This window comes from Larus michahellis, chromosome 5, assembly GCF_964199755.1.
Source record: "Larus michahellis chromosome 5, bLarMic1.1, whole genome shotgun sequence".
Classification (NCBI taxonomy): domain Eukaryota; kingdom Metazoa; phylum Chordata; class Aves; order Charadriiformes; family Laridae; genus Larus; species Larus michahellis.
This window is the reverse complement of record NC_133900.1, coordinates 23697549-23718027: the sequence shown is the minus strand read 5'-3', so window position 1 is coordinate 23718027 and position 20479 is coordinate 23697549. Positions and strand designations below refer to the sequence as shown.

The 20479-nt window shown below is 39.1% G+C and overlaps 1 protein-coding gene across 7 annotated transcripts in view; it reads left to right on the top strand.

Annotated features, from left to right (window-relative positions):
• PTPN13 (protein tyrosine phosphatase non-receptor type 13) overlaps window positions 1–20479 on the top strand; it is a 128065-nt gene that overhangs the window by 12826 nt on the left and 94760 nt on the right. For all 7 annotated transcript variants that reach the window (XM_074589147.1, XM_074589146.1, XM_074589145.1 and 4 more), the window contains one exon: window positions 13851–13970. In XM_074589147.1, the coding sequence (XP_074445248.1) occupies window positions 13856–13970 (115 nt within the window). In that variant the 5' untranslated portion in view covers window positions 13851–13855. The remainder of the gene's footprint in view (window positions 1–13850; window positions 13971–20479) is intronic.

The window sequence follows — 20479 nt, the reverse complement described above, 5'->3', positions numbered from 1 at the left end:
TACAAAGCCATATGTGCTGTGTCAACTCATGTTTTGAAGCAAGATCGTGATTTCCTAACCATAGGCATTCCAAGTCTTCAAGTGGCTTTGTCTACTAATTGATCTGGAGCTAAAACCTCCTAATTGTGGGATTTAAACTGGATGGTATAAGCTGCTCAAGAAGGTTTTGGCCTCCATGAAGAGCTCGTTTAAAATGCAAGTATCCATGACCAAAAAACTTCATGTTTTGTGTGTAATCTTTCAACTGGTAGGTATCTCTAGACATGCTGCTAATTTAGTTGGTGATAGCTGTCACATGGACTCTGCTGTTCTCAATGCTTGGTCTATACCACATCTACAGAGTTGAGTGGAGTAGATGTGCAAATGGTAGGTAAATCTTGATATAAGTTATCAGTTGCAGGAAATGGATCAACTATGGATGGTTGGATAAAGAAGGTCTTCCCTTAAAAAAACCCCAGTATTTATTCAATACATGCAAGATGGTGGTGCAAATGTGCTTAGAAACCCTGCTAAGGATAGATTTAACAGAGAACTTTAACAACTTGAAAGCTTGAGAAATACTGGAGTACGGAAACAGCAGCAGCAGATGATTGAGAATATTTGGAAATCCTATAATGAACCAGGAGGGGATAATATCCTTCCTATAAAGCTTGTCTTCCTTTTTTTCTGGGCAATGGGTCTGTTTCACAGCATGAAAGCATATGTTGCCTGTTTTCTGCACTCTTTCAGATTTTTATGTGCCCTGCAAATTGGTTACTGGTTGGGAGTGTGCATGCAGAGAGTATGGACTCGATCTCAAAGGTCCTTTCCAACCATGAAGATTCTATGATTCTATGTACAACTTTTGTCTTAAATTAATTTCTTTATGTGTGAGTATGGAAGGAAGTGCAGAAAGAAGGGATCTGCAATGAGAGGACAAATAATCACCTTAGTTGTCACGGATTCTATGCTTGGGACAAGCAGGTGTTAGGTAGAAGAGGGAATCTCCATGTTTGTACTGTGTGCATCTAACTCAGAGCTCAGTTACCTTCTGTATTATCCAGTTGGTTGGGGTTTTTTTGGTTACTGGTTTAACCCAGTACTGTTTAATATCATTCATGTCTGGACCTTATCAGTAGCTCACCTGGTTACATTGACAGATTCTCAGTTACTGGGTGAAAAAATAAGATGTATCATGTTCAAGGACAATGTTAATGAATTTCCAGCAGTCTGCTTCTCAGCTCAGCATCACTTCGGGAAGCGGAAACATCTTTTATATAGCTCGACCAGCAGCTAGGTGCTTTCAAGAAGTAGCAGTTAAATAGGTTACTTTTTCTCTGGAAAGTTAGTAGCTTATGGAGAGAAGAACTTGCTGTGAAGTCTGTTATGAGGTAAGGTGTATACACAAACGATGAATGCCATTGAAATGCTTCTCAGGAAATGGTTCTACCCTTTAAGACTTGTTAGCGCTACACTTGCAGTGCTGTGCATGTAGAACGAAGAGCTGATTTCTGGACAGATGGAGGTCTGTTACTACAGTTGCAGCCCATCTGGTATCAAATCTGTTTTTACAAATGCTAATGGAATCTTACTTTAAATCTGCCTTGGCCAAAACCTTTAATAGGCTTTAGAGACCCTCTAACAAGGCTTTTAGGTAGTTGATGTTGACTTCTCGAAATAGATCAGTGTTCCTGCCCCTTTACAACTTAGTTTGTGTGTTAGGGTGTTTTTCTCCTGTCCTGCAGTAGAAACTTAAAAGCGAGATGTTTGGTGTATGTGAAGTATACACATGCAGACAAATGCACATAGATATTTTATATTGATAGGTGGTAACATAATACATGCATATGTATATGCACATATATATGTGTGGGGACACACACACTCTTTCTCACGTGGGTGTGCACTATAAAAAGCACACCCTTCCTGAAGCCTGATGTAAAGTTCAGAGTATGTAATCTCACTTGCCAGTGCTTCTCATTTCCTTAGAATGAGTCTGCCTTCATTTGAAGAGAATGTTATGAGGCAGCAGCTTATCATTTTTTGTCTTTCTAATATCTCTGTGTAGGAACAGTCAAATCCAGCCAGCTGCCTGTTCATATCTCTGCTATTGCCTTGGAGTGTACGTGTTTCCTGATCAAGTCTCAATGTGAGAATGGGGTATCATCAGATATCTCTGTTTTGAAGAGGTAGTTCCCTTGAAGTTGGTTTTCACTTGGAAACGTATGAAGTTGCGTTATAAAGTTAGTCACTGATTCCCCCTGTGTTAAATTTCTTTAGTATAAATATTCGTACGGATTTTCACACAGGAAGACAATATATCATAGACCTTTATTGTATTTTGGAGGCTATAAGAAGTATAAATCTCATGCCTTGTACTACTAGGTCTGAGTAGAGAAAGGCTCTCTGTCTGAAAGCAAAATTACATTTGTTTTTTTCCTGCTACATAAGAGTGAAGAAAATGCAGTGCTCTTTGAATAACACTAGATATTTGCTACTGCGTTTGAAATAGTGTTTTCTTCAACTTGCAGATAAGTAGAGAAAGGATCTCTCAGTTTGTCTTAGTCCTAAAGATACAGCTGCTCTTGTGTATACAGTTCTTGACAGCTGAAATATAGGCCTATGTTCTGTCTTGTCTGTTTTTCAGGGTAGAAATTCAGACTTTCGCAATAAGAATTAGTCATCACTTGTGTGAGTAATAGCTTTACTCCCAGACAGGTGAATTCACAGATAAGATATCCATGGTGTTGTCTAGCTGCAGACCTCGTAATGTTCTGTTCTCTATGCCATATCTGCATTCTTTTTTTTTTTTTTTTTTTTTCCCCAGAAATCAGCCAAAAAATTCTATCTGTCTGGGCAGGCAGCACACTTTATTTATTTATTTCTTTCTACTCCAAGTCCTGGGATTCTATGGTGTTACCTGTGTTGTAGAGCATATGTGGTCTAGAAGTCTAGATTTCCAAGGAGCTGGGAATATCGCTGTCTTGAGCATCAAAGACTGAAGAAATGGTGCAAGATAAACTCTCTAGATGGATAGCGCCCTCGGGCCTTCTAAAGTTTGAGAACACGATCACTTCTTCCCCCAGCTGTAGGGCTGCTTCAGAATTGTTCTTGACAGCGGAAACTAAAACATCATTCAGGGTCATGGCTGAGGAGAGTGTTGTTATCTGGGAGACGGTCCATCTCCATCAGTAATTGTTTGGACTCTCATCAGCTGTTTGCACTGAGAGTCATAAGCAGAAAAAATGTGAGTAAGGATGTAGATCGACTTAGGCCGTTGGGTAAGAAAGCCAGGGGACTATTTGTAGCAACTGGTTAGCTGAAGGGAACACTTGCTAGGTGGTAACTTTTAAATTGGTTGGGTTGTTTTGGTTTTCTTTTTTTCCATTTTCATAGCAAAAAGCATACACATAGGTGCGGTTTAGTAGAAATATTGGTAGGTGGGATGATCCATTGTGGGAGTTTGTTAGCTCTCATATTGAGCTAAATGTGTACTTAAACAAAAAAATCCTTGTGTTGTAGTAGTGCAGCTTCTTTGCCTGTATATGCCTAAGGTGAAGCAGCGCTGGGGGGAAACAGATGCAGATAGATGGAGTTTTCAAACTTGCTGTGTTCCTTTTCCAGTTTTTCTTCTGTTGTCAGATATCGTTTCCTTCCCAGGTGGGACATATGAAGTAACTGTTGGTATGAACTGTCCTCTGGATACTAGGGGCTTATTGTGGTTGAGTACACAAGTTAAGCTCCCTGCTAGCAGATAGCTTTCTTGTCGTGAGTAATCAAGGGTGCTGCTTTCAAACTGAAAACACAACAGAATTGTTTCTGAAACAGTTACATTTCTTACATAAGTACCATACATTAGACTGTTCTAATTGTGGAGAAACTGTTTTGGTGCCATAGTAAAGTATCTCTTCTGCTAACTTCTTATTCCAAAATGTCTGGTAGTCAAATATATGAGGCTGCCAAAAGATTTTTCATTCACATCCACCTTTCTCTCACAGGGGGAAGAAATGTAAAAAACAAAGTGAACCCCACAGTTCACTCGCCATAACAATAGCAGAAGTAATTTGTTGAAGGAATATATAGGAATATATAGGATTAAAATCTGGTTTTGAAATAGGGTGTGGTGAGATCAGTCTTAACACTTGTTAAGAGTATGTTGACTTTAACAGTGATTTACAAATATACTACAATCCTAACACTTCTTTATTACTAAGGTTGGTGGGTATTAAAAATGATTTCCCACAATATTTTAGCACACCAACATCATGATATTTCTAAACTTCTCTGAAAGTCAGCAATTTTCGGGGGGGGGAGAAAGAAAAAAAACCTAAAGGTTCCTGAGGTTGAATTTCTCTTTGTAATGCCACATCCAAGAAATTTGGGGACTCTTGCTCTCTTGGCATATCATGCTTAGTTTCTGGCTGGTGCGGTTGTGGTGCCTTCATGTACTCCAGTTGTTACGTTGCTGCAAAGGGCTGTCGTACTAAGAAGATGCATTTATAAAGCAAGGTACCATTCTCTGTTACTGAAACTGGAAGGATTCATATTGAAAAGAATCTGCACCCTTCAGTACTAGAGAATTTATCTAATGTAGTAAAAATTGTATCACTTCATTACCATGGGAGAGACTTTTAAAAACCCATTCTAGAGTAAGTTTATCCATTAGGGAAGTTATCTATTGAGCAATACCGGCTTAATTTGTACCTGTTAAATCAGTGAAACTTACTTGTAGAATCACTGAGTTTCTAGTCTGTGGCAATTAATGTCATGGTGTTAAATGCTTGATCGTTATTCTTCTCAAATATTGGGGACTGATTATAAAGAAAATCATCTTTGTAGTGATATGAAAAAGCAGTTACTCTGCGCAATTGTCACTACTTGCTTGACTTGCTCATCAGAGCCTCATTGTCTTACTTGTAGATCGCTCTAAAATGCCACAGATGGCAGGAAGTACTACTTATTGACTTAGGATAGTGCTTCCTAGTGACTCCATGATAGTTAAATCATGCATGTTCTGCTGTTTTTACTCCTCTGACAATAACTTTCATTCCCTCTTCAGCTGTGCTAAGAGCTACAAGTGAATAAGGACAGACTTCAGTCATGACCTTTTTATAGTATTTGAGGAATGCTTAGCTCTAGCGTGCAACAATGGAATGACTGCTGGACTAAAGCTGGAGGTGCCATTCTTAGTTTCTCTCAGTGTCATCAGTCCTTGCTGTGGTGACAATGCATGTCACCCACACAGACCTAACAACAGTTGTGTACTTGAGTGTACTTCATGAAGAGCATTACTGTCACTGTGCACTCAAAAAAAAAAAAAAGCTGTATGGGAAGACACCAAGGAAGGCATCAAGACTGCTGCACAGTCTGGGATTTGTCTGTTGTAAGTAAAGTTATATGATAGACAGTAGATCACTACATCATGAAGTTATATTGTCAATAGTAAGTGTTTTCCTTGTGGTTCTTTCATGTCATTAGAAGAGTTTCATCTGTTACATCTGAATAAGGGTATTATTAGTTGATCTGCTGTTTGGGAAGTGTTACTATTGCCAAGCTGTTCTGCAGTCCTGAAATTTATGTTTTTCCATTTAGAAAGCTTGTCTTATTCACAGGTCCTCTGTTCCTATTTAACAATTAAAATGAAAGGTGCAAGTATGAGAAACGCACCAAGGAGACATGCCTCTCCGAGGTGGAGCAGATCAACAGCAAAATAAGGGAGTCGCCCAAGGATCTTACACTGACAATTAAACTAAGAGAGGGATACAAGAGTCATGCCCCGATTTATGTGGATTAAGCTTACTTTGTAGTGATAATTATATTCTCTTCTGAATACAATTTTAATATCAGATGTGAAACATCAGCTACCCTGATGTATAAAAGAACATTCTACAGTTGCCTAGAAAACATGGCTTTCATGATTATTATATACATTTTGGACTGGATTTACTAGTTTGCCTTACAGGAAGCCTCAGATAAACAGGTTTATCTGGTTCTGGTGATAGAGAAACAGAAAAGGGAGGGAGTCAGCAATAACCCTCGCTTGTCTTCCATTGTGAGTTCAGTCCAATGACAAAAGCTGATTTCTTTCCACCTTCCAGGAAAGAAAGTGAGCATTTTTCAAGTAAAATAGACACTGCTTGCCCTGGAGGTTCAAGCCAGGATTCTCAATAGGTCACATTCTTCTGTCTTCCAGACATGGGAATACAAGACTGATTTAAGGCTTTGGAAGGAGAAATGATCTCTCGTGTTACAGTGAGTGTGAAAGCATCGCTGTATCCTCAAATAAAATGCCAACAGTGCCTTATACTTCTGGAAGTGTGTTATGGTTTGAAGAACCCACAACAATTTATTGTCATGTAGACAATTATTCTCTCACCTGATGACCCCTCCCCACCCAGGAAGGGGAACTGGGGAAAAACAAGGAAACACGAGGGTTGAGATATAAACAGATTTGATAGAATAATACTAAATAATTAACATTAATAATACTAAAGAACCAGTATTGATCTTGATACCAATATAAAATATACAAGGATTATACTCAACCAATTATATCATCAGGAAGGTGTGCACTCCCAGCAGTGGACCGCAAATGTCAGACACCGTGAGCGGTACGGCTTCAGGAGGAAGGGAAGGGCTCAGGGGTCCGGCGCTGGGGCAAGGAGTTCTCAGGATCACAGCCATCATAGAAGAGAGAACTCCACAGCAAACTTTGTAATTTATATTGATTGCGATGTTCATGGTATGAAATAGTTCTGTTGGCCAGATTGGGTCAAGTGCCTGGGTCTTGCTCCTCCTCATCCCTGCACCTGGTGAGCTCAAAAACACTGAGACCTTGAAACCTGCATACTGTAGCTGGCTATAAAGTAAATATTTTCACAAATTCAGACACTAGAGTCTTCTAAAAGTACAGTTTTCCCTAGCATTAGAAGAGATCATACTGAAAAGTAAAATCTCTGAAAGAGAAATTAATCCTGTGCTGCTCAAACCAAGACAGAGTGTTCCCATGTTCTTTGTGTTTTATCATAAATTTGGCCTAGTTCCGGTTCCTTTACTTAGGAGGTTTGAGGTCAAGCAGCAAGCTATCAGTTTGAAGAAGAGATGCAATTTTAAAGAAATTTTCTTGATATAGTTTGAGGATTGGCCCAGGAGCATGGGACTGTTTTGCTTACATTTCATCCTGTCTTCCTACAGGAGAGAAAGAGGAGAACATGGAAGGAAAAATGCGAGTGGAAGAAGCTAATCTCTTCCACACTTGGGGGGAGGAAGTTCTTGGGTGGTAATACTAGTCTCTGCTGACCTCTCCAAAATAAAGGAGGAAGGAATAGTGCTTATACTAAGATAATATTATTATCAGGTGGCTGATTGAATGAAAAACACCATGGAAATGTGTTTGTTCGCAAAACTTTCATGCGATTTCTGGCAGCTACTTAGAGACTTAAAAAAAAAAAAAAGGGGGAAGATGGGATTTGTATCTTGTGGGACTTTTTGTCCCCTCTTCATATCTGTAGAAGTGAAAAAAGTGTTCACGGCCCAAGGGTTTGTTTCCTTGTCCTTTAAGACAATAAACAAGAATAAATGAGATTCTAAAAAAAAAATATATAATTCTTCAAACACAGTTGACTTGATTAGCTTGTATATTTACCTTGATTACATGCTTGACTCGAATATTTGCAAGTAATGCTTTATTTTATGGATAGTCTATGCAAATTGGACCTGCAGCTATAGGATACATAAAATGTGCACACATATAAGTATGTGTGTATTTGAAAATAAGGTTTCAAAGACTACTGAGGCACAAGCTTTCTAACTTGGCTCCAGGGTTCTGCACTTAAGCACGGTTTCAGCAACAGTATTATTGGGGGATAAACTAATTGATAGATGCATTCCAAGTCTTCTTCAGGGGTGTAAGATGTGGGTCAACATAAATAAATAGGATAGATGCCAGCATTCTGAAATTACAGGGCATGGTAATGACTCCAGATAGTTAGGTACTGAAATGGGAGAGGCCAGACTTTCAAAACTGTTCAGGTATAGCTCCAGTTCAGTTTCACTGGGATTTGTGCATATTGAGTGCTTTTAGAAAGCACTTCACGCTTAGTGCTGAATAAAAAAAAAAAGTGTCAGTGTTTTATTTTTAGGTATCTAATCATTGCTTTACAAAGGTGAATTTTAAGAGGTTCTTTTCGACAGAATTGTCTTAAGTGTGTTTCTGCTTTCAGGCATTTGTTTCTACAGAGGAGAGGCCAAGAAAGGGCTCTTTGCTTATCTGTGAGGACACAAGTGCTCCTCAGCGATTGCCACTTTTTGCCTAAGTATACCTCTGGAGCAAAGGGGCAATAATGCTCATATTCGGGACAGATAAAGTCAGATAGCATTGTTTTATACGGAAGAAATAAGGTGGTTTTTTTCACCAAGTAAAATATTTTGTATTTCTATAGAGCCTTCTTGCTATCTCTTTTCTCTGTTTTAAAATTTTTCAAAGGATAAAAACAAATACCAGAGTATTTTATGTGATTATCTAGAAATTCTAACAATGTTCTTATATTCTGATTTTTTTTTTCACTGTTTCACATTCACTATATCAACCTCTAGTTTTTGACTAGAGCAGCTGCTCTCCATGTTTCTTGGCAGTGTATTCCAATGAGATATCAAATAAGTATGTGGTACTGCAGGCATCTGAGCTGATGTTGTTAAAGCGCAGATTTTGACGTAAAGTTTTGGTTCTGAAGTTACAATATGGGGAAAAATGCTGATGCAGAAGGTATGGAAAAAAGCAAGGGATATGTGTTACTAAAACCAAAACACAAAGTTGTCAAGCAATATTTAAATTGAAGCAGTTTAGCCTTTTGACTTTCAGTCTGGTTTTAGGAACTTTTTGACAAAATCACTCATATAGTATTTATTAAACACAGTTATAGCAATAGCTTCGTAGTGTTTCAGCTGGCAAGAGTTAAATAAAATCTGGAAGGAATAGGCCATTAAACTTCCCCTAATTCTTGGCTGGTGTTGTAGACCTTCAATTTCAAATTTTAAATGCATAAGGGAAAGAGTTGGTGGTCGGGGGAAATGAGAATTTTGAGCATTTAACGTCTGTACTGCATATATAAATAATTAAAAAGCAAGGCGTTTTGAAAACTTCGCAAGTTATAGGAAGAAATATATATACCTTGCAAATAGTCATTTTGACAGTATTACTCAGTGTGAGGGGCTGCTCCTGTTGTGCTTTCCCTCTTACCTTGGACGAAGAAAGTGTCAGGCTGCCTCATGTGCCATGTTGGCACTGCCTGGATGTTCCATAAGTATTGTGCTTTTGACACGGGTTGTTGGAACTGTAGAGCATAGGGATGAGGAGGTTACTGATCTTGCTTTACAGGGAAGAGGCAGAACTGCCCATCCCACTCATCAAGGAATGTATAAGCTGTCTGCCTTAGAGGGAGGAGCTGGCAGTCGGTCCTCCTGAGGTAAACAGGCTTTTTAAAGGAAGTGTTTGAGATATGGGAGAGGCCTTTGGTTTAAGCAGCATTCTTTCTTGGAACTGTGTTGCCTGGATAGCTTAGGGCTGAATGGTGTGGAGGGTGAGAAATTGCACTCAGGGCTTGTTGATACAAATGATTTACACCTGAATTTACTCTCTTGTCCTGGAGCGAAAAAGAACTGCCTCCACATGACGCAACTCCTTTTCTGTGAAAATTGTACTCCTGTATGGTTTAGGAGTAAATCCTGTCCCAAAGCAAGCAATCTGAAAGTAACGTTCATGTCTGTGCCTCACCAGTGTTAACTATTTTAATTTTTCTGCTGTTTTCCTGCATTGTGTTGTGCTTTTTGCAGTGCGAGTGTCCCTTTTTGGATGTTCAGTGGCTATGATCTTGTGTGGGTTTTGTGTGTATGGGGAATCCATGCCTTCACAGTGCATGCTGACTTCATACCACCTAGCCCTTTGACATGCCTCCTGATCGTGACTGCACCTGGACTTCTCACCTTGTGAAGCAAGGTGCAGAAACAGGATGCGCTTAGCTTGTTAAGCCTCCTGATCCCATCTCCAGCTAAGCGTCAGTGTGGCTTCATATTAAGATGCCACCATAATGCTGTCCTAAAGGGAGTGAACTCGTCTGTAGAAGTTGCACCTTTCAATGTTGTTTAATCTGTCCATTTTTATTACAAGGAGTTGAAAGGAACAGGGCACAGGATGCCAGCACAACAGATCTTGCTTACCTTAAGTGGAGACAGGGGGAGGACTCACTGGAAGAAAGGGGCCTGACAGGAACCTAAGAGTCCATTGAGAACTCTGCCAGGGCATCTAGATTTCTTTGCCAGTCAACTTGATACCCTGAAAAACACAGGGACTGCTAGGAGCATCTTCAGAAGTTTGAAGCAGACTAGTTTGTTGGTACAAGAGAAAAGCTTCACTTTACTTGCAGTTTTGTGTTTTGTCATTTTAGGCCAATAATATTCTGCTTTCCTGAGATCCACTCACCCTGTCTCCTGGGATTAGTCCCTCTTTGCTCAATTGAAATCAGCTAAAAGTTTACCTTTAAGGGAGAAAACTCATCTTTACTCTGTCTTTTCTTTCCTGCATTTTAAGAGGTCACTGCTCCTAGTCTGTTGTCCCTTGCTGCCATCACCTAGCTTCCTTTCTCTGAGTTCTTAGCCATAGGAGTTTAAATAAACTTTTTAAATGGTGATTCATTTTAATTGGGAAATGAACATTATACAACTATGTAGCCACGGATGTAACTGCAATTAGAGGGCTAAAATGTGAAGATAGGCAGTGCGTTTAGTTTTGATGCAGTATTCTACAAAAGCTTTATATGTTTTTCTCTTACATAAATTACTTAATACTGTCGTTATGTTGCAATTTATCAAAATGCTCAGGCATTACACAAAACCAAAAGCTTTTGTATGTATTGAGCACTTAGTACTTCAGCTTCTGCATTCACAAAGGACCAGGCACTACTGAAGACTACCAGAATCTAAGGAGACGGCAAATTTCAAAGAATTGTGCATTGCATACATTATCATTCCTACGAATTTCTCCTTGTGAAAAACATCCATCGCAAACAAACTGGTGGGGAAGTTGCATGTTTTGAGCCAAGCACTTTCACTGTCAGCTTCATCGTGTTGAGTTAATGGTGCCTGACTGCTAATGGGTGGAATGTACAGACGGAGAACTCTGGCCGTGCATTTGCCTGCAAATGCTTCTCCCCAGTTTGCGTCAGTCAGTTCCCCGGTAACAGAAAACCATTTCATGGAAGCTTCTTTAATCTTCATTACCAATGTGTTGACCTGTTCTTTTCTGTGACACACAAGCACTGCAGCTTCAAGATAGTTCTGAGGAAGAAAAGTTACCAAAACAAAGTTACCGAAAAGTTACTGAAACAGATATGCTTCAATGAGAGTCCTACTCAAATCCCAACTCGTGCTGTTTTGCATGTGGCTATGTTTGTAATGATTGATGTTTTGTTGTATTCTGCTTGGGCTTTCAAACCCATTTTGAAATGTTTGGGGTTTGGTGTGTTGTGATGTTTATTTGTCAAGCTACTGCTCTCAGTAGTATACAAGCAGGTCTTGTTGCCTCCGCTGCTATAGCTGAGGCCTGGGTGGCAGCGTGGATATTCATACACTTCTTACTGTGATCAAGAAATTGTTTTCTGCAGGATTCCTCTACTGTTGTAAGATGTTTGGGAGTTTGAGCAGACATGCTTATGGTCTCTGTAGTGATATTAAATAGGGAATCAGCTTATATCTGCTGCAGAACAGTCCACATTATGATTTAATCACAGCTGAAAGGAATCAGGATTTTGCAAGATGGGGAAAAGGAGAGTGGCAGAGAAGGATTTGGGGGGGGGGGATTTTTGGTGGTGGTGGTGTTACGCTTAGCATACTTCCTTTAGAATATTTATCACAAAAAGTTTTCATTTGCAGATCATGTTATTTTTAATTATATTTGGGAAAAGATGAGATCTTTCAATCTGAATAATCCATTTTGATTGTAAATGTGCATACTGAAATTTGAGACAGTGCCATGAAATCACAAAATTCCCTGGTACGGGTGATAGACCAGACACTCTGTGCCAGGTGTATGTGAATCTCATACTGACTAGAAACCTGATGGTTTCTGGCTTTCTATCCGTTTATTGCAAGTCTGTATTGGTCCCCAGCTTTCCATTTTGTATGGTGTATTATTTTTTTTTCTCTTCGGGGATTCATATTTCATTATTTTAAATGTGGTCTGGATCTGTTTTCTCTTCCATTATCTTTTGATAATGACTTTTGAACATTAATTTTTGGAAATGTATCTGGCTTACTAAATATGCAGAATAATTGAATACTAAAAACTGGCAAGTGGTGAAGCAGGAAAAATAAGCTAGCTGTGATGAAATGCAGCCAGCAATATGTAATTTTTCAATAGCGTAGTATAGAATTCTAGCTGAAAAGACTCTGGGTAGTACTTCAGCAAGTATCTTCAAAGCCCATGTTTTCAGCTAGAAACTGCAGGATATTCATCCTTTTATATTGCTATTATATGGGTATGAGCTGGTTATCTGGAAATAAGAAAAAAAACGTGGAAGGCATGAAATTGCCTAGACAGTTGGGAAACTAAATATAGCTAGTCAGCCTGTCCTCCTTGCAAATTGTCGGATTAATATCCGTGAGCGTACATCTGAGCCAGGATTGTATGCTGATGGGGAGGCTCTGGCTAGTTGATTGGAAGGGAGTGGAAGGAACCTTCAGCAGTACTGTTGGGTCATCTAAAGCTGTTGATATCAGTTACTGATCTCAGGACAACATGCATTGCTTGTGGAACTGTCTTTTCCATTTCCAGCAGCAACTTTGGACCATTTGAGACCTAAAAAACTCGTTGCTGGTGATTGACAGTATACCTTAGGCTCTTACTGCAGCTCACTGCCTCAAGATTTTATTCTTTGGGCTTTGGAGAAAAGTGGAGAGAGAAGCGACTGCAGCTGCATCTCAGTGAGAAATATAAATTCATGGAGTGCTCGATCTAAGAACCTTGAGAGTCCATAGAATGCTGAAATAATTCAGCAGACACATGATTTATTTGTTCCTGAGTTTACCAGAATGATGAAGCTTTGACTTTGTCAGAATATTTAGGGATGCATTTTTCAGTTTTCAAAATGGTTTTGGTTTTGGACCATATTGTGGTCATTGGTCATATTATGGTGTGGTGAGAATGGTTTAACTCTTTGAAAAAAATATTAACCTGCCCTCTTTTATCTGGGGAGGGAAGTCTATATTTGTTTTCTGGGGATGTAATAAATAGAGTGCTGCTAATGGTTTTACTTTGTTTTCTTAAACGTACAAAGAAGCTGAACAAAGGAGATAACTATCAGTTCCACAGCTAGCTTGCTTGCTTGCATGTTTGCAGGCAATGCTTCTTATTATTTGGTCATGAGATAATATAAACAGCCCTGTGAAAATATATCAGAACAAGAGCTTTCTTTCCTAATAGCACCTTGGTGGACTTAAACCTGTCAAAATAATGTTAAGTGCTGGTTCACATTAGTAAACCTGTAACTACTAATCATTCTACCACTTATTTTTTTTTAAATGGAGGAAACTCTTGCCCATAGCGTATGGACTAATGCCAGCTTATTGATTTAGTAGCCTACAATATTAATATGGATCACTTTTGTTTTAACCCAAGTTTTTCTTCTTCATAATAGCACATGCTCAAAGTTCTTTATCATCATGGTGAATGTTTTGTAGTATTTATATTTTATGTTTTCTATTAATGTTAGAGAATTTTTGTGACTGAGAGTTGAACATGGGTTATTACTACTTGAGTACTATATGCAAGGAAAAAATAACTCTTATGTATTCTTAAATCGGTCTGTCTCATTTCCCAGGTAACATGCATGTGTCACTGGCAGAGGCTCTGGAGGTTCGGGGCGGGCCATTGCAAGAAGAGGAAATATGGGCTATTTTGAATCAAAGTGCAGAGAGCCTTCAAGAGCTATTCAGAAAAGGTAAGCATTTTTAAAGACTGATACATACTGAACTGCAAACATCTTGATTACGTTTACGTGTCTTGTAGGTGAACTCCCTTGTTCTTCTAAGCTCTAAACCCAAATAATAACTTGCTCCTAGGTTATGTTGGGTAAAGTGCCTAGCTGCACCCCAGCCCAAAGGATGTTTTCAACCATCACTTCATGTTCTGTCAGGACCTGCAGCACATTCAACTTCATGTGGTGACAACTTCACTTTGGTAGGAAGCTACCACAGAGTCTTTGCATTATTTTAGACTCATTGAAATGAGATAGAAGCATAGAAAAAATGGTAAATAAGTCTGAGACCATTGGAGCGCTTTGGCCCTGAAGGGGACATAGAAGCAGGTACAGTACAGGTGCAGGCATGACCAGTCTGAAGAGATTTAGCCTCAAGGGAGGCAAAGGTGAGACACTGAAAACTTGACTAAAGGGCTAGGTATCACTCCCTAGAATGCGATTAGCAAGTCACACATAGCTACTGAGAGCAATGTGGTGGGGTTTTGTATTTTCAAGGAGTAAAAGTATCTCTTCTCTTCCATCCCCTCAACATAGTAGGCTCTAAGTTGAGCATCTGCAATACTGCTAATAATTATGTTTTAGCCCTAGGTCTAAGTATGGAACCCTTCCTCTTCTGTATGTTTTCCTTTCTTTTCTTTAAAATCTGAAAATCCTTAAGCCCCTTACCCCCTCTTTTTGCTTTTTATAGCAGTAAAAGCTTAACTCAAATATAGAACTTTGGTGACATCTTTAGCCTGGCCTCACAGTATATGTTCCCATGATGCATCTTAGTATTTCAGCAAATCTATGAGGGTCATCTCCTTATATCTAAGCATGTATATGTAAGCTTATTCAGTTTTATTCAGGAAAAATATAAAGCTCACCCTTTGAAAGTAGTCATGGTTTTGTCACATAACTATGCAAGGGGCATGTCTTCATTACTGAGGGCAAAATCTATTGTATTTTGTGTATGCTTACAATTTCATCAAGAGTCAACATTTTAGTTCTTTTGGGGTTGTTGATTTTTTTCAAATTTGGTTTAGGCAACCCATCAAGTCAGACACTAGGTCTGTCTTGTGCATTGTACAACCTCTGAAAGTGGTCTCTTGGGTACTTCACAAAGACTAAAAACGCGGCAGATGTGGGCAGCAACTGCCATGTGGTGTTTGATTTCTGATCAAGCTTGACTTAGCATTATAAACACGAAATTATACCAACTTCTCCGAAATATTTTTTCGGTAGGCAAATTATGGGTAGTTTTGACATCCCATACAAATTTCCTTTTTCCCCTTTACCAGCAAACTCACAGCCCATGCGTGGTAAGAAGCGTTCCCTATTAGGAATGGTGAGTTTATTGTTGCAACTTGACCAACTGTCCTGTTCCTCTGCTTCTTGTATTGCCAGAAAGGAAAAGCTAGCATCTTCTTTCCTCTCACTCTTTCTCTCTTTGTTGTCTCTGAGAGAATCAGAGGAATGATTATTTTTTTTTTAAGAGGGCAGGTTGTCGAGACCAAGTGAGACCTTGACTAAAGAGAGATTTTTGAATGGTTAGAGGTTTACTGTTGTACACTTTACAGGAATCAACATGTTGAGCTCCATCATGAAATCCACCTGAAAGATTGCAGTACCATGAGTATATAGTAGTGAAACCACTTTAAGGCATTATCCTAGGTCTAAATTCTTTTCGAGAAGGAAGTCTCCACTGAAAATAAGAGCTCACCCTTTCTTGGCCTGAGAGTAGTGCACAAAAGAGTTGTTGTAATTACTGTAAAGGCTGCATGCAAACATTGAGAATGAGAACACAGTCGGCCCTCCTTCAGAGGGACAAGTACTGAAAGATGAGAGCACAAAATTGAAATCTGCCCCAGGACTTCTGGTATGTGCTTTTAAGTTAGGGGAATGTTTGCCAGCCAAGACTGGCTAAGGTGACAGAAGCTTCTGGTCTTACTTCCTATCAGTGAAGACCAAAACACAAATTCAGATAAAATCAGTGTCAGGAGAATCTGTCTCTTCTTGGAGATGAAGCTAGTTTATTGAGTTGTTTTTCTGCTAGTTCAGCAAACTATTTTCAGTTGCATGGTATTAATTAACCTGGGATATAGCCCTGTGGTAAAATGCGCTTCAAGAGACACCCAAATGAAAGAACTTTACTATGTAACTAAGGTTGACAAAGGCAATCTAATTCCTCCCAGCAAGATTAGGATAACCAGACAGTCTTTAATGAAGATTTGGCTTCACTAAGGAAACAATCTAGAAACTTTTTTGGTCTCTGGAATATCAGTTTCTGTGCTGACTTGTAAAGGTGTGTTGTAGATATGCAGGAGCAGAGAATGCAGAGGTTCCTGTAGGGTTGTCTGACCCAATTTTGTTCTTTATTTGTGGAGGGTTTGTAGCAAATGGGGGATCCTAAAGAAATTGTTTTCCTTGGTCAGATTTCAGACCTAGCATACAGCATGGAAGAGCTATTCTATGGCAGAGAGCGAGTTTCCAAAATTTTTCAGAATTGACCAATCGCACCTGGGCAGAGGGCAATGAGGCAGGTTTCTGGCTTCTGCAAGTTCACAGCATGCTCAGCTCTGACCAGTCTCAGAGATGCTCTTTTCTTCCTCCGTGTAAAGCTCTGGAGTCCCTGAACATGTTGTTCTGTAACAAGACCTAGGATTTGATGAGTGTTTTCTGTATTAAGTTTCTTTAAAAAAATAAAATAAGGCACATTGTTCAACTGTTTTGAAATGGGGGGGATAAAAAGGTCATGGAAATTGTTAACTCTTAAATTGCCATCTGTTGGCAACCTCCCTGCACCAGCCCAGCAACCACACACACTTAAAAGAATTACCAGCCCAAGTAACCATTTATTTATTTATGTAATCCTGGTAGAGTTTTGGTGGTCTGAAGTTGAGAATCCTATTACTCCATCAACTGAGAACATGTTTTTCAGTTAATTTGTTACTTAAACTAGTTTCAGGAAATTAGGGAAAAATACCCCAAACAAGCTTGTATTACAGATTTGATGACTTCTTGGTTTATAAAAGTTACGCATGTCTTTTGGTGAGTCTGTCTTCTTATCCTTCAAAGCACTGAATAAAAGAAGCACAGAATGAAAAGCCATGTCTTGCATAGTTAATCACATATCATACTACATCTGATTCAGTGACTGATACAGAAATGTGCGTATTTTTATGCCTGTTTGTATTTACAATTCTAACAGGTGTTGAACTCTTCAAAGATACTTTACAAATTGGTTTCAATCATTATAAGCAATGAAAGATAAGATTGAAATGCCCAGTTGCTAATCACTGATTTAGAAGATCAGCTCCGGTAGCTGTCTTGTCAGCATATTATAAGCTATTAAATGGAGGAGAAGCACAATCTAGTACTCAGTGCAGATCTGACATCAATTGTACTAGTGACGTTGAGATAATCTGGAGATTTGAAAAGGCCGATACCAGACCTGCCCTTCTCTTACATCTGTTTAATTATCTGCAATAACTATTTTGTTGTTGAGAGGGTGTATCAGCTGTTTTAGACATGCTGTATCTTGTACTCAGTACTCCATGAGGTCAAAGGAACAGGTCTTTGAAGTGAAGTATCTCAAATGTGAGCATATAAGTGTAAGGAGCGTGCTGTGCTCTCTGCTGCTGAGAATTATAAACCAGGCATCCCTCTAATTTGGTAGGTTTAACTAGAAAAGATTTATCAAAACTTCAAAGTGACTTCATATGTCACTTAGGCCACTCTTATGGTAAAGAGTGTATTGTGGGTTCTGAAAGCAGTTGGACCTTATGTTTTAAGACGTGTTTAAAGAGAGTGGGGAAAAAAGGATCTGATAATAGAAAGGCAGGTTGAGCAAAGGAAGAGAGACTACAAATCGGCTGTATTGCAAATTTGTATGGGAAACTATTTATGTAAAGGAAAGTGATATCATGTGAAAGTGGATGCGAAGAAGGACAATTGTGTTCTTAGGGGATCTGTAAATCTTGTCAACAGTCATACTATTGCATCTGCTTAGCTTGGGTAAGTATAATGAAAAGAAGGAAGGCAAAGTGTGAAATGTGTTGATGGGAACTATAGGTGGGTCCCAAGTAGTCTTAGACCTAGTTGGGACGGAGAGAGAAAAAGCTATAGGAGGGGAGAAAATCCACGTTTTCCAGCCACTCCTTGGTGGCAGGTGCTAAATGATTGGCTTTTCCCTTTATCAATAACTTTTCACCTTCTGGTAACATTTGATCTTTTGGTTACTGAGAAGGAAAGAGATTAGGCTTTTGTGGTGTTTTGTTGGTGGTCTTTTTCATTTGTTTTTGGTGTGGTGGGGTTTTTTTGGGTTTGTTGTTGGTTTTTTTTTTTTTTTGGCGCTCCCAAGTGTGGCTCATTTACTACTTCTGCTCTTTCCGGAACTCTCTGCTGGATGTGGTCATGGTAACAAAGGGTGGTGGGGTGTTATGTTGACCAGTGAGCATCTCAGGAACAGTATGAGTGATCTCAGAAACTAATTGTTTCTCAGGAAAGAGTATATTTCAGTTAGCCTCTCAGTGTTTTCCCCTGTGCTGCTGATTTCCAAGTAGTTCAGTATCCCATCAGAGCTCTCTGCTCAGTCCCATCCCTTTGTGCCCAAGGGAGAGGGATCAGAAGTGCTGCAGCGCTGCTTCCCCTGCACACCAGGCATGCAGGGACATGCTGAACCAGCTCAAAGAAGTATAGGACTTAGAGCGCAAGAGGTCCCTTGTGCTGGCATAATCCTGGCCTGTCTAGAGACACATCAGTGGTCTGCCTACCTCCAGCCTGGCCTAAGGATAAAAATCTGCAGATTCCTTTGCGGTAGGAAAAATCTTACTCGTCTCAGTGAGGGCTACAGAGCAAAGCAAAGAGAAAAATGAGACGAGCATTGAAAACCTTGTGTATGTTTTTGGGTGGTTCTGCACTTTTTAAAGGTATCTCTTTTGTGTCCCGGAAGAGCTGAGATGTCCATCACTTCCGACCATTTTGGCTAATGGCTGTGGCCTAAGAGAGAAACAGGAAAAAACAAAACTAAAGGAGCTTGAATGGTATATGTAGTTCAGGAATTCAAAATTACCTGCCATTAGTATTGTGAAACGGGTCCATTTTAAATTTCTACCTGAACTTACTGTCTCTTATGATGTGGTGGGGTGTTTTCGTCTTTGGCTACTTGTATCATGTTAAACCATGGAAAGGACTGTTTTAAAAGTCCTTCATTTGTTTGGCAGATGCTATGTAGCTGAAGATTATTTCAGTTTTTATTGCTTTTAAAGCCAGTTCACTCTCTCACTTTAAGACCACACTATCTCTGTCTTGGCACTGCTTGATTAATGTTGCTCTCACAAGTGTTTTGTTACCAAGTTGCATAGTTCTGAAGTGGCAGCTCTAGCAGGGTTGAAAGCTTACTGGATAGAAAATTGACCAGGAAGCCATATCCTGAATTCCAGAGCTTTTAGAAAGAGGGATTTTGATCTCTGTTTTATGTAATTTTCCCCTGTATTTTGCGGAGTATGTTTCCCTTACTGCTCTTGTAAATTCTTCTGAAAGCCTAACAGAAGATGACAGGAATATTGTGACTGTGAACTAGTTTCTGTTATTTTTCTGTGGTTCCTGGCTGTTTGACACATTACATGTTTGAGTTTGGTTCCCCTCCCCGCCATGGTACAAACATGTGATAGGGTAAGAGTAGAGTTACTTTAAAATATTTTTCTTAGGTTAAATCTGCATAGTAGGACCTTTGAGACAGTTATTTTGGTTTGCAATGCATGCCTCAAGGAAGGAAATGGAGAATGAGTTATTTTATTCTCATCCTTTTAACAGTAGATTAGATTCCCAAAGTTGTGATGGAGGCAGCACGATCTGCTATGTTAGTTAAAAGCTGCTAAAAGAGGAAGCTAAGACAAAGTCAACAAAACAAGCTTATCAAAATCAGCCCTTTTTTTTTAAACTTACAGTTAATCACATTCATTGTACATTCTTTCAGATCATGAAGATTGCTGAGTGTGGACGTAAATATTTTATGTGGATCAATAAATTCAGTTTTCTACATCTGTAGGGGACAAATGCATGCTACAAAGTTTGTTTAATACTGGGAAGACTTCAGGCTAAATGGGGGACGGGTTTATTATTCTTAAAACTAAATCATGTTTCCATTTCACTAATTCTTGCTTCTGTACTGTTTCAGAATACGAAGAGTTCATACATATTTAAAGTCTTTGTCATACGAAATATTAAGTTAAGGATAAAGCCTTCACATTATGTAAGGTTCCTGAGTTGGGACTTTTAAGCAGAAATCTTGCAATATTTTAAAATGTTTATATTTTTATATCAGTGTTGTATACACTGTAAAAAAAAAAATCCAGTAGTTACCTGCAGGGTTATTTTTGGAAGTTGATGGCCAACTAACGTCGTCTTTCTAAAAATGCATTGCTTTATAATGTAATATTTTCTTATGTACATATAATAGGAACAGTCTTTCCATCTTTGTTTCTTTTGTT